This window comes from Saccostrea echinata, unplaced genomic scaffold (assembly GCF_033153115.1).
Source record: "Saccostrea echinata isolate AGI-Se365-2 ecotype Australia unplaced genomic scaffold, CSIRO_AGI_Sech_v1 ptg000030l, whole genome shotgun sequence".
Taxonomy (NCBI): Eukaryota; Metazoa; Mollusca; class Bivalvia; order Ostreida; family Ostreidae; genus Saccostrea; species Saccostrea echinata.
The window spans coordinates 20,091,311-20,112,583 of record NW_026889779.1 but is presented as its reverse complement, the minus strand read 5'-3'; the positions used below and the strand labels follow the sequence as shown (position 1 = coordinate 20,112,583).

The 21,273-nt window shown below is 34.2% G+C and overlaps 1 protein-coding gene across 1 annotated transcript; it reads right to left on the bottom strand.

Annotated features, from left to right (window-relative positions):
• Positions 1–684: 684 nt before the first annotated feature.
• Positions 685–19,832, bottom strand: LOC133196924 (beta,beta-carotene 15,15'-dioxygenase-like). The gene is given in 13 exon segments (XM_061332770.1): positions 685–857; positions 6,642–6,753; positions 6,926–7,014; positions 7,296–7,407; positions 7,546–7,703; positions 7,835–7,946; positions 8,179–8,375; positions 8,577–8,718; positions 8,817–8,958; positions 10,568–10,695; positions 10,697–10,827; positions 10,922–11,003; positions 19,749–19,832. Coding segments are annotated over 12 exon segments (1,542 nt in total). The 5' UTR covers positions 10,983–11,003; positions 19,749–19,832; the 3' UTR covers positions 685–699.
• Positions 19,833–21,273: the final 1,441 nt, after the last annotated feature.

Sequence of the window (21,273 nt, the reverse complement as noted above, 5' to 3'; positions counted from 1 at the left end):
CGTATAAAAAGTCGCGTGACGTTATTAATAGCACAGTCAATGTTGAGAAATAAACAATGACGAAAATCTGTTGAAAAAAAATAATACCACTGTGTAGAGAAGGTAGACGAAATATTTACTTTTATCTACTGTACTGTCAATAAGTAAAAATTAAATTGCAACATCGCGAAGCCATCGGCAGTTCCATCTGTTTTGTCCATGAAAAAAAAAATCATCGTATATTACTACAGAGTTACTAATTCTGTGTCACAGACACTGTTTCTCAAAGAAATGCTAATCAGGTATATTTTATACAACAAAGAAACACACAATTATGCAAACACTATGACAATTAAATATACGTGTACTTTAAACCTATTGAGAAATTATTTTTTTTTGTATGAAGTCATCTGACACTAATGATAATGCTTAGAAATATTCAACACTGGATAATCCGACACACTGCCTAATCCGACATTGATTTTATTTCCCGCAGCATGTCGGATAAGACAGGTTTCACTGTACTAGTGTGTAACTTCATACTGAAGTGCAGTTTTTACAGCATTAACAGTCTTAGTGTCTCCAGGGAGTATAGTGTAGAATAAATAATATGAAACACTTTCAAATTATTTGTATTTTGTGTGTTTACATCCACATTTCATATTCAGCATCTACTTCATATTGAATTTAAAAAAAAAAAAGAAAGAAAGAAAGAAGCATTTATTGCATTTCAGTTTTAAAAAATCCATGGAGATCTCTTGAAAATCTGTCTGTGTCAAAGGTCACACGAGCTCTTTCTTCAAAAGTCTGTGCATTAAGTAATAACAGAAATGCCTGCTTGTCTTTGTCTTGTGGACTGATTGCGCTGAGGACCACACCTGGAAAATTTTGAATTGTCTATATAATTAAAAAAACCCTTAAAATATTAAAATGCCCCATTTATTTGATATAATTTTTTTGTTCTACTCATATGTTACACAAATTTCGTATATCTTTTTAGCTCACCTGAGCCAAAGGCTCAAGTGAGCTTTTGTGATCAAAATTTGTCCGTTGTCTGTCGTCGTCGTTGTCGTCGTTGGCGTCGTCGTAAACTTTTCACATTTTCATCTTCTTCTCAAGAACCACTGGGCCAAATTCAACCAAACTTGCCACAAAGCATTCTTGGGTAAAGGGGATTCAAGTTTATTCAAATGAAGGGCCACGCCCTCTTTCAAGGGGAGATAATTAGGAATTAGTGAAAAAATAATGGCATCATTTAAAAATCTTCTTCTCAAGAACCCTGGGCCAGGAAAGATGAAACTTATGTGGAAACATCCTCAGGTAGTGTAGATTCAAGTTTGTTCAAATCATGATCCTCGGGGGTAGGGTGGGGCCACAATGGGGAATCCAAGTTTTACATAGAAATATACTAGACTTTGACCCGTGCGTGCACGGGTTGACATTGTTATGAATGCATCTATGTGCATATCGGACATTTACAAAATAGACACATCGACACATTCATATTGTAAGGTACTTTTGAGATAAACAATGAATGTGAATATAATTCTGGGTTGTTTTTTTTTTATTTTGTTTTTTGTTTTTTTGTTTTGTTTTGTTTTTTTTTGCAAAATTGTTGCGTAACGGCGTAGCGCAGAATGGGTTTGACCCCCAGTTAGATATAAATCAAGTCATGAGTTCGAATCTCGCCGGAGCTTACATAAATTTCACCTTTCCAAAGAATAAAAGAAATTATGGATATTTATTGAAAACATGACAACAACAAAGAGTTCAGCACTGCTGATACATATCAAGCAAAGTAATGAAAATGAAGAAATGTGCTAAGCTGGTATTTTTACACAGTTAGTTATTAACTAAAGGTGTAAAAAATTTTGTAACAATTTTAACACTGCAGGTCTCAACTTGTTCAAAATATGACCTCAACAGTAAAAGAGTTAAGCACTGCTAATACGTATACTTTATATGTACACAGGTTATAGACATGTATATAATCTGTAAAAGCAGAAATGAAAATGGACAAATGTGCTATACTGGTATTTTTACACAATTTAGCAGATGTGAAGCAGAGCAGATTATCTTGCAAATACCCCCCTCCCCCCCCCCCCAAAAAAAAAAAACCATACTGGTTGTTAAAGAGATCATAATAAAAATTAAGAATATCAAATTTACTTTATATATGATATAAGAAAATGCTCTCATGACTGTCTGTTTTGATAAAAATTAATGTGATATCCTTGAATTAGTACAGTATAAAATATATGGGAAACATAAATTATCATTATCTTAGATAAGCCAAGCTAGGGTATCGTTAGTAGGAAAGTAGGAACTTGAAAGTACTTCTTGCTGCAATAATGAAGCCTTTTCCTGAGGGGTGGGAGTGGGGGGTACAACTCTTTTTGGATCATACAATATCATTTCCATTTTTTAATTGAAATCATACAATGTAATCAGAAACATTTTAAAATAAATGTTTCTGATGTAATTATTCAGAGCATAATTTTTTTCCAAAATATTTAGTAAACTCTGAGTTTACTGACCTTGACCAATTTTTTTTTTTTTTGGGGGGGGGGGGGGCAGCCAATGTGAATTTGGGAGCGGGATCTTGAACTGAATATGGGAATTTTTCTTACTTCATACGTAAATAGTGCAGCAAAAATAAAATACATACCTCATAAACATTTATATATCTGTTTAATGATAAAAGTTAATCTACTGCAGTATTAAACGTTTTTTATCAAAAGTCATTACATCACTTGAGAACTGTCATGGTTGCTGAAGAAGACAACTTGTTTTCACGCTGGTGTATTTTTTCTTGTGGCGAATTAATAAAATTTAGTTTGTTTGCTACGATTAAATATAATTCATTTCATCAATGAATAAATATTTTTTACGATCTTAATTTTGTCCCACCTCATAGTTTTGAGATTTACTATGCATGGATTATATTTTACAAACGATCTATATTTTAGCAGCATTGATAGAATGAACTGTACGGGCCACAAGGGCTGACTTCAGACTACCTATCAAGCGTAGTTACGACAACCTTTACTTATTTAGAGGAACAGGCTGTCCCTTCTATATAACGTACTGAAGATCAATAACAATAATTTACATATTTCACCCACTTTTTTTGAAAGTTAAAGAAATATTTGGAGGTGAATTTAAATATAAACAATAAAATGCTTTCTTTGATGGTTCACGTGGGAAATGCACGGCGCAAGCATTGCAGGAAGTGTTCACCGTATTGTTGACAGACCAGGGTCAGCGGTCATTACATGTATTTACATAACAAAGCTATAAACCTACAATAATGCTATTAATTTCACTACACTCCTAAGACATATAATGTGAGTTTTTTGCATGGAATCAAATATTTCTTTGCCCTTAGTTTATGTTTCATATTTACCGCGTTATAAATTTCAGCAGTGAAGGTAATAGTAAACATGACGAACAAATTCAAGTTGCAATCATTTAGACACATTTCAAATTGAAAATATCGGTTATATTGACGTTATTTAATTATTTCGATTTATTTCAAAGTTAAGAAATGAGAATAATGTTATTGTAATTTTTGGCGGAATAAGAATGCCTACTTCACTAAGATGTGATTATAGCTGGAGTTGTAACCCCCCCCCCTTCCCCTCAAAAAGCACAAAAGAAAGGAAGGATAAAATAAAATCGGGTAGTTGCATTAATATTGCTCCTACGATCATGAGCTTTTTGCCCCCGTTGAGATGGCCAGAGACATAAATAACATATAATAAATGTCTCTCCGAGATGGCGAATGATTACCCACGTGGCCACAATATCACATTTGTATGGATAAACTCAGAAAGATAATACAAATACGTGTAAATTTTCATTGGAAATTTGCTATATATTCTGTTTATATATATTTATGATTTCTTATTAGAGAAATTATAAAATAACAAATATATATCTACTTAGTACTTCTTTCAAACATCGTGATTTAGCGTGAATGTAATGCGCACGCGCAAGATTGTAAAATCCAAAAATTCAGATGATTTCCGGAATTTTTTGAGGAATTTTCGTTGATTATTAATTAGCGAAGGTTAATTGAAAAAAAAAATAAAAACAAATTGGTAATCTTCAAGTACCAATGATGTTTAAAATATATAAAACAAAAGACAGTTCTCTTCCGATTTATCGGTATTAAAGGCCAAAAATTCGAGTCTATTATTTTAATATAGTAGTATAGATAGGAAAATATCTTTAAAAATCTTCTTCTTAAGAACAGTAAAGCCATGATTGAACATATTTATATGGAAGCATCCTCAGATAGTGTAGATTCAAGTTTGTTCAAATCATGACCCCCGGGGGTAGGGTGGGGCCACAATTGGGGATCCAAGTTTTACATAGAAATATATAGGAAAATATCTTTAAAAATCTTCCTCTTAAGAACAGCAAAGCCATGATTGGTCATATTTTTATGGAAGCATCCTCAGGTAGTGTAGATTCAGGTTTGTTCAAATCATGACCCCCGGGGGTAGGGTGGGGCCACAATGGGGGATCCAAGTTTTACATAGAAATATATTGGAAAATATCTTTAAAAATCTTCTTCTTAAGAACAGCAAAGCCATGATTGGTCATATTTTTTATGGAAGCATCCTCAGGTAGTGTAGATTCAAATTTGTTCAAATCATGACCCCCGGGGGTAGGGTGGGGCCACAATGGGGGATCCGTGTTTTACATAGAAATATATAGGAAAATATCTTTAAAAATCTTCCTCTTAAGAACAGCAAAGCCATGATTGGTCATATTTGTATGGAAGCATCCTCAGGTAGTGTAGATTCAAGTTTGTTCAAATCATGACCCCCGGTGGTAGGGTTGGGCCACAATGGGGGATCAAAGTTTTACATAGATATATATAGGAAAATATCTTTAAAAATCTTCTTCTTAAGAACAGCAAAGGCATGATTGGTCATATTTATATGGAAGCATCCTCAGGTAGTGAAGATTCAAGTTTGTTCAAATCATGACCCCCGGGGGTAGGGTGGGGCCACAATGGGGGATCCGTGTTTTACATAGAAATATATAGGAAAATATCTTTAAAAATCTTCCTCTTAAGAACAGCAAAGCCATGATTGGTCATATTTGTATGGAAGCATCCTCAGGTAGTGTAGATTCAAGTTTGTTCAAATCATGACCCCCGGTGGTAGGGTTGGGCCACAATGGGGGATCAAAGTTTTACATAGATATATATAGGAAAATATCTTTAAAAATCTTCTTCTTAAGAACAGCAAAGGCATGATTGGTCATATTTATATGGAAGCATCCTCAGGTAGTGAAGATTCAAGTTTGTTCAAATCATGACCCCCGGGGGTAGGGTGGGGCCACAATGGGGGATCCAAGTTTTACATAGAAATATATAGGAAAATATCTTTAAAAATCTTCTTCTTAAGAACAGTAAAGCCATGATTGAACATATTTATATGGAAGCATCCTCAGGTAGTGAAGATTCAAATTTGTTCAAATCATAACCCCCAGGGGTAGGGTTGGGCCACAATGAGGGATCCAAGTTTTACATAGAAATATATAGGAAAATATCGTTAAAAATCTTCTTCTTAAAAACAGTAAAGCCATGATTGGTCATATTTATATGAAAGCATCCTCAGGTAGTGAAGATTCAAATTTGTTCAAATCATGACCCCCGGGGGTAGGGTGGGGCCACAATGGGGGATCAAAGTTTTACATAGAAATATATAGGAAAATATCGTTAAAAATCTTCTTAAGAACAGTAAAGCCATGATTGGTCATATTTATATGGAAGCATCCTCAGATAGTGAAGATTCAAGTTTGTTCAAATCATTACCCCGGGGATAGGTTGGGGCCACAATGGGTGATCAAAGTTTACAGAGGAATATATAGGAAAAAGTCTTTTTCTCAAGAACAGAAAAGCCATGATTAGTCAAATTGATATGGAGGCATCTTTGGGTAGTGTAGAATGAAATTTGTTCAAATGAGGGCCCCTGGGGGTAGGGTGGGGCCACAATGGGGATCAAATTTTTACAAATGAATATATGGGAAAAAAATCTGCTGCTCAAGAACAACAAAGCCATTTGTTATATTGATATGAAAGCATCATCAGGTAGTTTAAAATTCAACACCCCCCCTCCCTGTAAACTTTTCAATATTTACTGATTTTTGCTTTTTTTCCTAGCCAATGTGCTCAGGTGAGCGATGTGGCCCATGGGCCTCTTGTTTTTTTTAAATTTAATTCAATAATTTAAATTCAGACAATCATTGTTTCTTTTGGCGTTTCTCTGCAGTAAGTATTTGTTTGTTGGTTTGTTGTTTAACGTTCCTCTCGAGAATTTTTACTCATATGGAGACTTGCCGGCGGAAGGATGCAAATTTAGACCGATACTCGGCACTTAGGGCCATTGAGCAGTGATGGATCTTTTTCATGCCACCACCTACTGCAACAAGGGACCTGTGTTTACATGTATATGATCTCATCTGAAGGACCGGTCTCCGAGTCCCGCTATGGGATTCGAACCCGACAGTAAGTATTTACTTTCTGTCAACAATCTTATGAGTTCTACGTTCTTATTAACGAGGCTAAGTCACAGGCTTTGCAAAGATGAAGAATCATAAAGTATCATTTTTCCTTCAGATTGAATTAATTTACTATCCCTCACCATCATCCTCCTTGGTAGCCCCGGGGGTAGCTAAAAACACTGGTTCCGATACGAAGTACCCCTCTGCCGACCACAATTTGACTTCTTGAGTGTCCATATCCAGTTTCACCAGCTATATGTTTAAAAGAATTCAATCATAATTTAAAAACACGGCAATAACGTTAACTGAATATGGAATTAAAAGTTCTAACACTAGTGCTAATGTTTTGTTGTATGGTAAGTAAGAATGGAACACGTATTCCTTCATTATTTTTATGTAACTGACACGAGTAGATTGTGTGTACCTGCTTTGATAAATCTTTACCAACTCCATAGGCATATCTATACTTCTTCCCGTTATAGTGTGTATAATTAATCTGTGGAAGCTCAAACCCTGTAAAACATTCTCGTCCATGAAGGAGAAATGAAGAAAATGTTACCATGGTTAGGGTATTACTTTACAAACATTACTAGGGAAAAATGTTACATATTTTTAGTTTTTCTATGTTATATAATATTTTTGATTTTCTTTAAGCCAAAGTTGAATATCATGGATTTTATAGAATAAATTTTCAGTATGTTACCTTAGGTTTTTGAATTCGCAGGATTGTTATCTGGAAATATCAATACTGGTAGTTTTAAATGCTGAGAATTCTAAAAGTTTATGAACCCTACCATGTCCTTGTGTGTCAATCTCCTGCCAGCTACAGTAGACCTTTGTGGCTGATATCTTCACTGCGGTAGCTGTACACCCGAGCAGGGTAATCAGGTTCTCGTTCAATGGAGTCTGAAAAGCATGAGAATTTTGATTTTTAAAAGTTAAAACCTTATATGTTTGCAGTCTGTTTTTTTTTTTATTTAAGAAATAAGAATACAGGATAGTTTATACATTTATGTTGGTATAAAAAGAGTGATCAAACCTTACGTTTTTATCGATGTTTAATGGGAACACATATCTACGAACACTAGCTCCTGGTAGGTTTTTCATTGTTTCGGCTATCTTCTCCTCTGTAAAGTTCTTCAGGTACAAAGTCTTAATGATTGTGTTGTCCTTAAATGCACAGACATCAAACACCAGAAAATCTAGGTATGGAGAATCTTAATATTCCAATTTCGTATCTGCAGTATTTTTAACTATATGATTATTATTATTATTTGAAATTCAACCTCTAAAAGATTAATTAAATAAAAATAAAACAAATGTCCTGCTTGACCTTCCTCTTGGTAGCTGTTGATGATATGGAACATGAACATGGGGTCCCCGCTATATTTCACTGAGGGGTTGTGGCGTTTTCCGGTCTTTCTGTTCAACATGTAAAATAATGTCTGAAAACGACCAAATATATTGATTACTTAAAGCACCAAAAACTAATTTGTATGATTTTTTTCAGAGCGAGGGGATAATTTTTCCCCTAATTTAGAATTACATTAAAAAAAAATCAAATACAATGTAGCTTAAATCATAAACCCTAAATGATTAATTGAATTGTGCTTAAACCAATTTACTGGGACATATTCGTTCAATGCTTCACTTGGGCCTACTTTTTCTTTTGGAAACCATGTCAAATTTTTTTTCAATTCCTCTTTTTGCTACGTTCATAGACACAAACTTCAAAATGTCGAATACAAGGGGCTGCTCCACAAAGACGTAGAAGTCTTCCGTGATTCCGAAACTGTGGACATAGCTGGGGTGTAACTTCCATCTGCTAGGCACAGACCCAACAATGTCGATATTAGAATATGCGTCCTTTACTTCTACAAATGATTCGAAAAGTTTTTTTTAATTCTTTTTTTTTTTTTTGCCAGAGATTAATTCATGCTATTTTAGTTTCTGAGCAAATGACATCAGGGAACACAAACGCTACTGATATATTCCTCTGTAGAAGACATAAAGGGGTATGTTGCATCAGGCATCTGGCCTCAGTGATATAAAAGGAATGCTAATCACATAATCACCTGCTTTTGGTGGAATTTTAAATAAGGTATACTTTGGGTCTTTTCCTTTGAACCAGAAACCAAAATGATGTACAGTGCCATCGTTGTCCCAATGCGTGTGTGCTGTGGCTGTGTTTATGGTCAAAAAGTCGGACAAATTTACCTATGTACAGAAAGATGAAATTTTTCTACTTCTACTTCTGGAGAGGAAAAAAACATATTGTAATTTATACGTACATGAAAGAAAAAAATTATAATTACTGTTTGCAGAGTTTCCAGTGTTTCTGGGTTAATTTCATGAATTTTGACCGTTTCCGTAGAAACAAAAACCCTGTCTCCTTGAGGCCAGACTGTGACACAGGTGTTATCGGTGTTCTCATCAGATGTGAAGAACGAAATGAATCTGAAACAAGAGGAGAGGGTCGCTTTATAAATTTTTCTTGATATTAAAAGAATATACTAATAATCTTCAAATAAAAAAAATTAAGTTTCAATGATAAATTTTGTACAGCTAAACCAAACGGTGAAATGCTTTTTGAATTATAACAGGATAAGTGGGAAATAAAAAAAATCGATTTCTGGAGGGTTTTACGTTAGTTTTGGGATATTTTAATGAAATTTGATATTTAGTTGAATTTAGAACACACTTGGATCAAGTATGAGTTGCTTTGATTTTTAATCATTTTTTTCAAATATAACTATTGATTAATAATAAATATTTCTACTGTAAGATTACCTGCATTACATTTCAAGATGTGTAATTTGGGTTTGGTACACTGTTGTACATAGAAAAATTGCAGATTATGCTTTCTGAGCTTCGGGGATGGGGTTGGTTGGTTAAGAGTTATGTCTTTTTGCTATTAATAATCTGGGTGATATTAGATTGAAAATTCCAAATATCGGTACTTCTTCCAAAATACTTCAAGTAAAAAAAAATATTGTTTGAAAATTGATCAATATTTTGTTTTAAAGAAGCTTTCTTTAAGTAAAACTTTTAAATATTGAACTGAAATTTGATCAAAACTGCATTGATGAGTTGTAAATTTTTTTCAATTTTTGTATTGAAGATTGTATACAACAATAACCTATATTCGTGAAAGTTTGATATCGTTTATAAAAACAAATAACTATTTTTGCGAAAATAAGATGTCGCGAAAATTCGATGATGTAGATTGACTGAAAATCAAAATTATGTTGTTTTTTTTTTAAATAAGCGTTTTCTTTTAGATTAACTTCAAACATCGTAAAATTAATTGGATTGTTATGCATTTTATTGACTGAAATTTAAAACACTGCTGTATATAGATTCAAAGTAAATTTAAGATGACGATATGTTTATAGAAAAAAAAAACAAGATGTGTTTGTGAAACACTATGCCCCCGATGGTAACACAGTTCTGCAGTGGGACGTAGACTACAGTGCAATAGTTATGGCCAATGTTAAAGTTTTTCAAATGTAGGTCAAAGGTCACAGTTGAGGTCACATGATCAAAAATTTCTGTACCAATAGAAAGTTCTTGTCATAATGAACACTCATGTCAAATATTAAAGCCTTACCCTTGACAGCGCAATAGTTATGGGCTAGGTTAAAGTTGACAACAGACAGACAGACAAACAGACAGACAGGACAAAAACAATATACCCTCGGGATCTTTCGATCCGGGGGCATAATTATTACGTCATTCCTACGACTGTGTACATAGCACAGACACTTCTTTCTAAAAGTTTAGCCCACGGTATATTATTATTATTATACTATGTGCTAAACTTTTAAACCTTAGGTACTTGTTTCTATAATCAAAGTATATACTCATTGTATATTATTATTATTCAATGGGTATATACTTTGATTATAGAAACAAGCACCTAAGGTTTATAGCACTAGAGAATTTTCTCCGAGTGTACACTGTAGTAGTCTCTAAAATTTCCTGAGTTTGCTAGGGAATTTGTACAGATATGCTATCGTTTCCTCCATATTTATTTTTTGCAGAATTATAAACAAATAATGAATACCTTTGAAATATATTCAGGCAAGGATCTGGAACTTTGTGTGTACCAAATTCCGTAAAGACTATACGGTTTGAACTTTGGTTTCTTTGAAACGCCTGACTGTTGACGAACTTCCGTTGATATGTGATTTTTTCCATCACGGAATGTCCATCTTTGTACCGCTGCCATTCCATCGAACATGTGATTCATCTTGTATTTCCCAAACTCGTATAGTCCTGGCCCATTTCTGAATAAAGTGCCCTTGATCCAGGAAGGTACTCTACCTGAGTTAAACCAGAATAAATGTGAGAACAACAGGGAGCATTGAACCAACATGTAAATGGCTGTAATTTTAAAATTGATTTCAAAAACATGTACCTTCGATGATTCCTTCTATGGGTGGACATTCGTCAACGGACTCTACAAATAGTCTCGACATGATGGCGTCTTTCTTAGAAATCTGAAAAAATTTAAATATATTAGCTTTGTGAAAATGACTAAGTTTGGTAAAAATCTATGAGTTTAATCTAAACATGCTATATCGCCCTCACCCCAGCCCAAGATTTTTCAACCCCTATCAAGCCCCAGACCTATTTCAATTTAAAGATTCTTCTTTTTTATGCCCCCGGATCGAAAAATCCCGGGGGTATATTGTTTTTGTCCTGTTTGCCTGTTTGATGTCTGTCTGTTGTCAACTTTAACCTTGCCCATAACTTTTGATTGGTTGGAGCTATGACTTTCATATTTCACGTGTGTATTCCTTGTGACAAGACCTTTCTTTGGGTACCATCATATTTGACCTTTTGACCTTGACCTTGGAGTTTGACCCACTTTTGCAAAACTTTTTGAGAGTTTAACCTTGGCCATAACTTCTGAACAGTTGGTGCTTGGGGTTTCAAACTTCACATGTGTATTCCTTGTGACAAGGCCTTCCTTTGGATACCAATAACTTTGACCTTGGAGTTTGACCTACTTTTGAAAAACTTTAACCTTGGCCATATCTTTTGAACAGTTGGTGCTTGGGTTTTCAAACTTCACATGTGTATTCCTTGTGACAAGACCTTCCTCTGGATATCAACCTCTTTGACCTTGACCTAGGAGTTTGACCTACTTTTGAAAAACGTTGACCTTGGCCATAATTTTTGAACGGTTGGAGCTAGGGCTTTCATACTTCACATATGTAATCCTTGTGACAAGACCTTCCTTTGGATATCAACCACTTTGACCTTTTGACCTTGACCTAGGAGTTTGACCTACTTTTGAAAAACTTTAACCTTTGCCATAACTTTTGAATTGTTGGTGCTAGGGCTTTCATACTTCACATACGTAATCCTTGTGACAAGACCTTCCTTTGAATACCAACAACTTTGACCTTGACCTTGACGTTTTACTTACTTAAAAAAAAACTTTAACCTTCGCCATATCTTTTGAACAGTTGCAGCTAGGGCTTTCAATTTCACAGGTTTATTCCTCGAGACAAGACCTTTCTGTGGGTACCAACATTTGAGTCACTCAGGTGACCTATTGCTATCTGTTTTCGTCCGTCGTCGTACGTCGTCAATCGTTCGTAAACTTTTGAACAATTTTAGCTTCTTCTCTGAAACCACTGAACCAATTTCAACCAAATTTGGCATATAGCTTCTATGGGTGAAGGGAAGTAAAAATTGTGAAATTTATGGCCCCTGCCCCCTGGTGCCTGAGGGGTGGGGCTAAAACCATTAAAATTCATGCAATCTTTAAAAAATCTTCTTCTTTACTCCTGGACATCAAGCAGTCAAACTGTTGGAATTGTAATAAGCATTGAGCTCTCTACCAAAATTGTGAAATTCGTGGCCCCAGGGTCAGGGGTTCTGGCGCTAGAGTGGGGCTCTAATGATTATATAGTGAAAATGCATTAATCTTTAAAAATCTTCTTTGTCCCTGGGTATTCAGCCGATGAACTAAGTACATAGTTATGATGAGGAAGATGCCTCTTCCAAAATTGTTAATTTCATGGCCCTAGGTCAGGGGTTCTGGTGTTAGAGCTCAAATGATTACATAGTGAAAATGCATTAATTCTTTGAAAATCTTCTTCTCTGCTTATGGGTATTAAATGAAATAGCTAAGTACATAGTTATGATGAGCAAGAGTGCCTCTTCCAAAATTGTGAACTTCCAGGGTCAGGGGTTCTGGTGTTAGGCCGGGGCTCTATTGAATATATATAGTGAAAATGCATTAATTCTTTGAAAATCTTCTTCTCTACTCCTGGGTATTAAATAAAGTAAAAGTACATAATTATGATGAGCAAGAGTGCCTCTTCCAAAATTGTGAATTTCATGGCCCCAGGGTCAGGGGTTCTGGTGTTAGGGCAGGGCTTTACTGATTATATAGTGAAAATGCATTAATTCTTTGAAAATCTTATCTGCTCCTGGATATTAAATAAAGTAACTAAGTACATATTTATGATGAGCAAGAGTGCCTCTTCCAAAATTGTGAATTTCATGGCCCCAGGGTCAGGGGTTCAGGTGTTAGGGCGGGGCTCTATTGACAATATAGTGAAAATGCATTAATTCTTTGAAAATCTTCTTCTCTGCTCCTGGATATCAAATAAACTAACTAAAAACATAGATATGATGAGCATGGCTGCCTTTTCAGAAATTGTGAACTTCATGACCCAAGGGTCAGGGGTTCAGGTGTTAGGGCGGGGCTCTATTGATTACAAAGTTAAATTGCATTATTTCTTTGAAAATCTTCTTCTCTGCTCCTGGGTATTAAATAAATTAATTTAGTGCATAGTTACGATGAGTATGGTTACCTCTTCCAAAATTGTGAATTTCATGGTCCCTGGGTCAGGGGTTCTGGTGTTAGGGTGGGGCTCAATTGATGTATATAGTGAAAATGCATTATATCTTTGAAAATCTTCTTCTTTCTCCTGGATATTAAATTAACTAAGTAATAGTTATGATGAGCATGGCTGCCTCCTCAGAAATTGTGAATTTCGTGGCCCCTTGGTTAAGGGTTTTTGTGATAGGGCGGGGCTCTATTGATTATATAGGGAAAATGCACAAATTCTTTCAAAATCTTCTTCTCTGCTCCTAGGTATTATTCAAACAAAGGAAGTGCATGGTTATGATAAGGAAGAATGCCTCTTCCAAAATTGTGAAATTCATGGCTCCTGGGTCAGGGGTTCAGGTGAAAGGAGGGGGGCTCTATTGATTATATAGTGAAAATGCATAATTTCTTTCAAAATATTTTTTCTACTGCTGGTAATAAAGCAAAGAAACAAGTGTATAGTTATGATGAGCAAGGTGCTTCTTCCAGAATTGTGAGTTTATGACCCCTGGGTAAGATGTTCTGGTGTAAGGGGGGGGGGGAGGGCTTTATTTATTTAATAATATAGTGAAAATGCATGTCTTTGAAAATCTTCTATGCTTCTGGGCATATCCAAGGCAAACAGAGTAAAATTTTAATATGCAAGGGTATTTTTACCAAAATTTTGAACATCTGGATTATTTAGTCAAGTGATCTGGTCCTGGCCAGGGCTCTATGAACTTGTATTCAGCTCAGCAAAGTTATTCCCCTTTGCCATTTACCTTTGACAATTAATCACTGTAAATAATGTATTTGAAAGGTTAATAGAATAAGAGAATTATGCAAGAATATTTATTGTATAATAAAAAAAGTACTTTCATAGTTTTAATGATCAGTTAGACTTGGAAATAATAGATGAATAAAAGAGAGGCAAAAATAACTTATCTTTTTTAATGTTCTTCAATGGCCAAGAGAGACCAATGTGAGAAGTAATAATATGGAGTTAAAAATAAACATTTTGTTAATAGTCTGCATGGTAATTGTGATAAATGGGGGACAGATAGATTCTATACCAATTATTTTTTTGATGCTTATCATACTATTTTTCTTGCTTTTGTGCAACAAAACTTCTTTTATCAGTTTATGGATCCTCTAAATTGTTGTATTGTACTCAGGTGACCGTTAAGGCCCTTGGGCCTCTTGTTTATCTTTTGGCCTGGATTTTGACTTGCATTTGAGAAACTTTAACCTTCGTCATAAGCTGCCATACGGGGGCATCAGTGTTTCACAAACACATCTTTTTTTTGTGCTTGTCGAAAAGATTCGGAGGATTTTTTTCCTTTGATTTGGTGTTGATCCACCCGGGAAAATTTCCTAGATCCACACAATGTTATATTTATATGCTGCAGACTTGCATTTAAAGGACCGGAGTAAATGTACATTTTGATTTTTTCTATCCTTTTAACTTCCGATTGATCTGTATTCACTGCATACGAATTAAAGAAAGTTTTGTTACATTAGTGGACTTTATATTTCTTGCCAAAGATAAGATCTTTGTTCAATATGCGATCATTATGCGTATCATATATGTATATCATGTAAAACAAGCAACATTACAGCGTTTGTTCAATGTAATTTAAAAAATATTTATCATTAAAGGAAAACTAGCAACATATTTGTTGTTGTGTTACATTTGTGTATAACATATGTATATATTCAGTTTATCATAATTATAATTTGAAACATTTTCAATTACGGAAGCGTATTAGTACCAACTTTACTTTCCAACTTTAACGTTGGAAATTCCAACTTTAAAGTTGGAAAAGCCAACTTTAAAGTTGGAATTACCAACTTAAAAAATAATATTACGTGGCGCTAATACGCTTCCGTATTCAATATACATTTTAAACGTATGATGACCCCACGCTTGAAATATATGGTAAGTATACTGCTAAAATTCTATTTATTCTGTTATACCTGTACAATATACATAAATGTTGAGCATACTTAAAACGTATATGAGCTCATTTTTTTAAATTTTATTTTGCTGTTAAAATGTGATTTTATGATAAATCTGTATGTAACTGAAATCTTTATGATCAATTGATCTAAAATAAAGTATTAAATTGTGTCAGAAGAAAAATTTCTGTACGTTGGAATGTATAGTATTATATAGGAAATCAACATTGTACAGGATGACAATAATGTAATTTTGCTTCAATCAAAGCTTAGAATTAGTTCTTCCTTCACAAACATAAAAATCAGAAGTTTATAAAGTTTCTTTTTTTTTTGCCATTGAAATAGTTAATTACAAAACTGCAACAAAAATTTCCGACATCAAAGTTGCAATTCATATTGCTTTAAAACGTATAGTGAATTTTATGTATTGACAGATAAGAAATAGAGTTAAAATTAGTAGAGGTCCATTTACAATTGATTAGAAGCCCAACATGACCAGACTGGCATATGTGTTGCATTGGTAGGCCCATAGAACGTTGAGGGGGGAGGGCCCCCTCCACTATTTACTGTGTATAGTAAATTTTCATTTAGATGCTGGTTGCCACCCCCCCCTCCCCCCCCCCCCCACTTTTTGTTACTGTAAGGCCGAGCACTTGCAAATTCCAGGGTTTGGACAGTTAAGGTTTGTTTTTTGGCTGTGTATTTTTGTTGTTGTTGTTTTTTTTTTTGTTTTTTTTTTGTTTTTTGTCAGATTTTTTTGGGAGGTTACCCCCCCCCCTTTGAAACTGTTGCTACGGGCCTGATTAGGGTTTTCTATAAAATCATAGCATCACAGCAATCACAGCATAGACAACTGCTTTTACAGTAAAAATGGCACTCGTAAATTTACATACCTTATCGTGGTTATCTGCAAACTTATTTTACTGTATCCAAAAAAAAAAAAATCTAATTCTACAAACAAATACTCCAAAAAGTTGATAATAAAAAGATGCTTGGGTTTCTGATTCAGAATATCTATGTAGTTTTTCGAGATAAGATCTTCTAACAATCTGTTGAAATTCCCATGGGTAATAATTGTTGCCTCGTTATTAGCAGACCTGTTTTTTTTCTATTCATATGAAGATGAATTTATTAAAAAACAAAAAAACAAACTTCTACATGAAATGTATGGAGATAACGAACAGTATTCAAGCTCAAAAGTCCATTAAACAATGTTAATTTTGGTGCAGAGCAAACAGGGACCTCTAAACATCAGAGGTGGGATCGGGTGCCATGGAGGAGTGAGCATCCCCTGCCGACCGGTCACACCCGCCATGTGCCCCTTGTCATGATCGGGTAATAACGAAAAAATCCGTCGACAATCAAGTGTGTAAATAACGGCCTAACAATTAGTATGAAAAACGTCAGTCAGCATTTGACTTCATGATAAATTGTATTTGCTGACAAGGTCATTGTATCGACCATAGAACTTACGAAATGACGACTTTAAACGAGACTGCTGATATTGTTGTTTCATCAACTTGTTTGTCAATAACTTACCTCGTTTAAGAAATTGTTCATACGCAGAGCATGCTCTTGTGTATCGAATCAATTGAGAGATATAAACCCCGTATGCAGGTGATGAAGGTGTATTGCTGCATAAGTAAGGGAAGTTGACGATTGAAAAGTTAAAGTCATCACGTTTATCATAAAGCTTGGTTGTTAGATTACCATTAACGTCTTTTTCTAGTAAAATATCCAAATATGAAACAGATGTGTCAGACTCTGTGGTATCTTTTATTTCAAGCTCACTGGGATATATCGTATCGACATACGAATGGAAATAACCATTGTTAATAAACAATACGTCGTCGATATATCTAAGTGTCGAGTTGAAGGCCACAGCAAGCGTTTTCTTCTTTTCACGTACAAGATTTTGAACAAATTCTGCATCATATGAATACAGAAATAGGTCTGCTAATAACGGGGCGCAATTGGTACCCATGGGAAATCCAATAGATTGTTGGAAGACCTGGTCTCCAAAAAAAACCACATAGATATTGGCATACTGTCAATCAGGAACTCAAGTATCTTTTAATATCAACTTCAGAGTGCCTTTGTGTACAATCAGATTGTTTTTTAACAAAATAATTTTGCAAATGACCAATGACAAAGTAGTAAATTTACAAGTTCCATTTTTATTGAAAAAGCAGCTGTCAATGTTGTCAAAAAGCCTGGACTTTAATTTATCGTAGGGAATGGTTGTATATAAAGTTGAAAAGTCGTAAGTTTTTATGTTGTTGATTTTGGTAAAATTTTGTGATTTCAAGTTTTCCAAAAATTCCTTGGAACTTTTAAGTATTCACATCTGATTTACACCGCTTCTCGAATACATTGTTGCACAGTACTCCTGAAGTTTCTTCTTCATTACTGTTAATATTTTAGTGAGGAGTAAAGAAAGATGCTTGGTAGAACATTTACTGGAACCTGCTATGTGTCTTTGTTTGTAAGGATTTTTATGAAGTTTCGGAATCCATTATAGATTCATGTTGGTTGTTGGGAATATTATAAATATTCAAAACTGGCATATGGTTTTGAAGCAGGGACCAGTAAATATTGATCGTGTAATCTATTTTAAAATTCTTTTTTCACTTCTGCATTATTGAACACAGAAGGATAGCTGGTGTTCATTTTGCCCCTCAATCGCTAAATGCGAGATTTTAACATACATCCGATACATACATGAAAAGAAGTCTCTTGCTGTGGCTTTCAAATTGACATTTAGGTATGTACAGCGTTTTATCCATTAACACTTAATTTTCATTCTTACGTTGATTCGATATAACCTTAAGAACTCAAAATAAAAGTCAACCAAAGTGTGGCAACTCACAATCACACGGAAATCTTCTTCATCATTTATTATGGCAATTAAAGGCAAATAACAAATCCACAAGGGTTAACAATCACAATACCACATTGGCTAAGATATTCAGAATGTTTTCTGATATATACTTAATCTTTGTTTTCAATCTAATTTCAATCTAAAACTGTCACTTATATACTATGAAGGAAACATCTAGAAATAGAAAGTTCTGTAAAATTCTAGGTCATCATATTCTCACATACTCTAGAAAATTCTTGATCATTCATTCAGGTAACATGTAGAACATTCTAGACTTTACATAATTAAAATTAATTTATTAAATTTCTATAAAAGTTCTTGAAATTGCGACTGTTCGCAACACAAAGAGTCTGACGCATCTCTTTATATTTGAACATTTTACCAGAGAAAGACACTGATGGCAAACTAACAACTAAATTTATGATAAACAAGACGTCAAATTTCCTTATTTATGTAGCAATATATGGAGTTTATGTCTGCCAGTTGATTCGATACACAAGAGATGTTCTACATACGAACAATATCTAAAAAAGAAACAAGCTAATGACAAATAAGTGGATGATACAGGGATATTAACAGTCTCTTTAAAGTCAACATTTGGTAAATTCTATGGTCGACACAATAACCTTGTTAAACAAATATATTGTACAGTTTATTGTTATGTCATATGTTGACTGATATATTTTCATACAAATTGTTAGGCCATTATTTTCACGCTGAATTGTCCACGGATTTTCCCGACATTTATCCTGACAAGTACACGGCAGGTTGATCAGTCGACAGGGGGTGCTTACTCCTCCGTGGCACCTGATCCCATCTCTGATATTTTTTAGAGGTCTGTGTTTGTTCTGCTCAATCTGTATTGTTTCAATGAAATTTTGAGCTCGATTAAGCTCCGTTCTCGATCACCTACGCGGTTTTAGCACGGCTGACGCGGTGTCGAATAGTACGGTCCTCCGCGGGTATATGTTTACGTTCGCTTCGCGGAAACACTCGGTTGTTCAAATTGCAACGGAGAAGAGACGTTGTCTACAGACTAACAACGTAGTGGGGACGGGGAATGGCGTTGTCAGAACGAAAATTTGCGGTGTCTGGACGGATTGTTGTGATATCACTACGGATCTGGCGGTATGCTGACGGAAAGATTACGGTAATATCGGAAGCAATACGATGAGTGCAATGACACGTGGAAAAACACAATACAACAACCCCTCCCCCTCCTTTTTGTGACCTCACCTAAAGTTTAGTAAAGATGAATAAAAATTCAATTTAATTTGCGTTTGTTTTTAATTTCATAACCTCAAAAACCAATCCGACCGCATATACGCTGAACATGGAAAAAAAAAAAAACTTGAAACGGCCTTATCATAACGCGCGTTACAGGCCTTGAAAATTTTTGCTTCAAATTAAAACCGTGAATCTCCTAAGGCTTTTAAAAAAAGGGGTGTGCGATTTGTTTAGATCCATTTCTCGACGAACAAAATATTTTATATGGCCAATGCTAATAAATTTTAACTTTTTAGAGACAAACACGCTACTTTGCATGTTTGATAAACAAACTCGAAAATTACATACCTAAATCTGCGTAGTGGATTCGACAGGAAATGCACATGAATCTCGGGAAGGGATTCAGAAGCCTCTAGTACACTCTAACGGGCATAATTCCCTAAAATTAAAATTTATAAAAATAAGGATATAGTATTGTACGGAAGCGTAATAGGGCCGCAGCAGTATCTTTTATTAATTTGTTTTAACAAATTACTAATTAGTGGGACTTCGAAGGCTTTTCCAAAAGGCACGTATTTTGATTATAAAAATTACATACATACATGAAAAAATTTCACGAGGTATCTAAATTCAAATTTAAGAAGTACTACCCACTCAAGAATATTGTTTATTTTCGTTTTCAGAAAAGGTTATTACAGAGTGTTTATCAATTTTTCTATGATAATTTATCTACAAATTCATTTTTTATCAATGTTGCCTTTATTGCCCCCAGCATAAATTGGGGCCAAGGAGGTTCAACAGAGGAGCAGATTCAGGTTTATGCATTAGGAACGGCGGTTTAGTTTAAAATATATTTTATTCATGATACATAAACTGGATTGAACAGTAGGCATAAATCATTTGGTACATGTATAGAATGAATCGAGAGAGAGAGAGGGGGGGGTAAAATGAAATAAAATAAAAGACATATTGAAAAAAAAAACATATTATAATGAACATGTTGATTCAGGGTGGGAAAAATTCCCTCTCCAAATAACATGTCTTTGATAAGATATTTTTTCCTAGCATACGAACGGGGATGCAATGACCTGGTAAATGGGAGTCAAGGACGGAGCCCTGGTGGGGGAGGAGGACAAAATTCAAATAGAGCTCCTAAGAATAAGTAAATAGGAACCAAAAAATTTGAAGCATTGTATCTTTATAACAATAATGTTTGACAGTGAAAACTCTAAATGCTAAAAGATGTAAATCCAGATTAACATATTGGTCAAAAGCTGTAGCTGCAGAGCTTGTACATTTATTATTTTCACAAATCCAACTTATAAAAAGATTTCTGATCTCATCTGGCTTCCATAGATCTGTATACACTTTCACTTTATCAAAATTATTAATTTGTTATAACAAATTATTAATTTGTTATAACAAATTATTAATTTGTTATAACAAATTATTAATTTGTTATAACAAATTATTAATTTGTTATATCAAATTGATAATTTGTTATATCAAATTAGTAATCTGTTATAACAAATTAGTAATCTGTTGTAACAAATTAGTAATTTGTTTTAACAAATTGATAATTTGTTATAACAAATTAGTAATTTGTTATAACAAATTAGTAATTTGATAATTTGTTATAACAAATTAGTAATTTGTTTTAACAAATTAGTAATTTGTTATAACAAATTGATAATTTGTTATTACAAATTAGTAATTTGTTATAACAAATTAGTAATTTGTTATAACAAATTAGTAATCTGTTATAACAAATTAGTAATCTGTTAAAACAAATTAATAAAAGATACTGCTGCGGCCCTAATACGCTTCCGTACTATTGTGTGTATTATTAGTTACATAGTTTTTTAGTGACAGG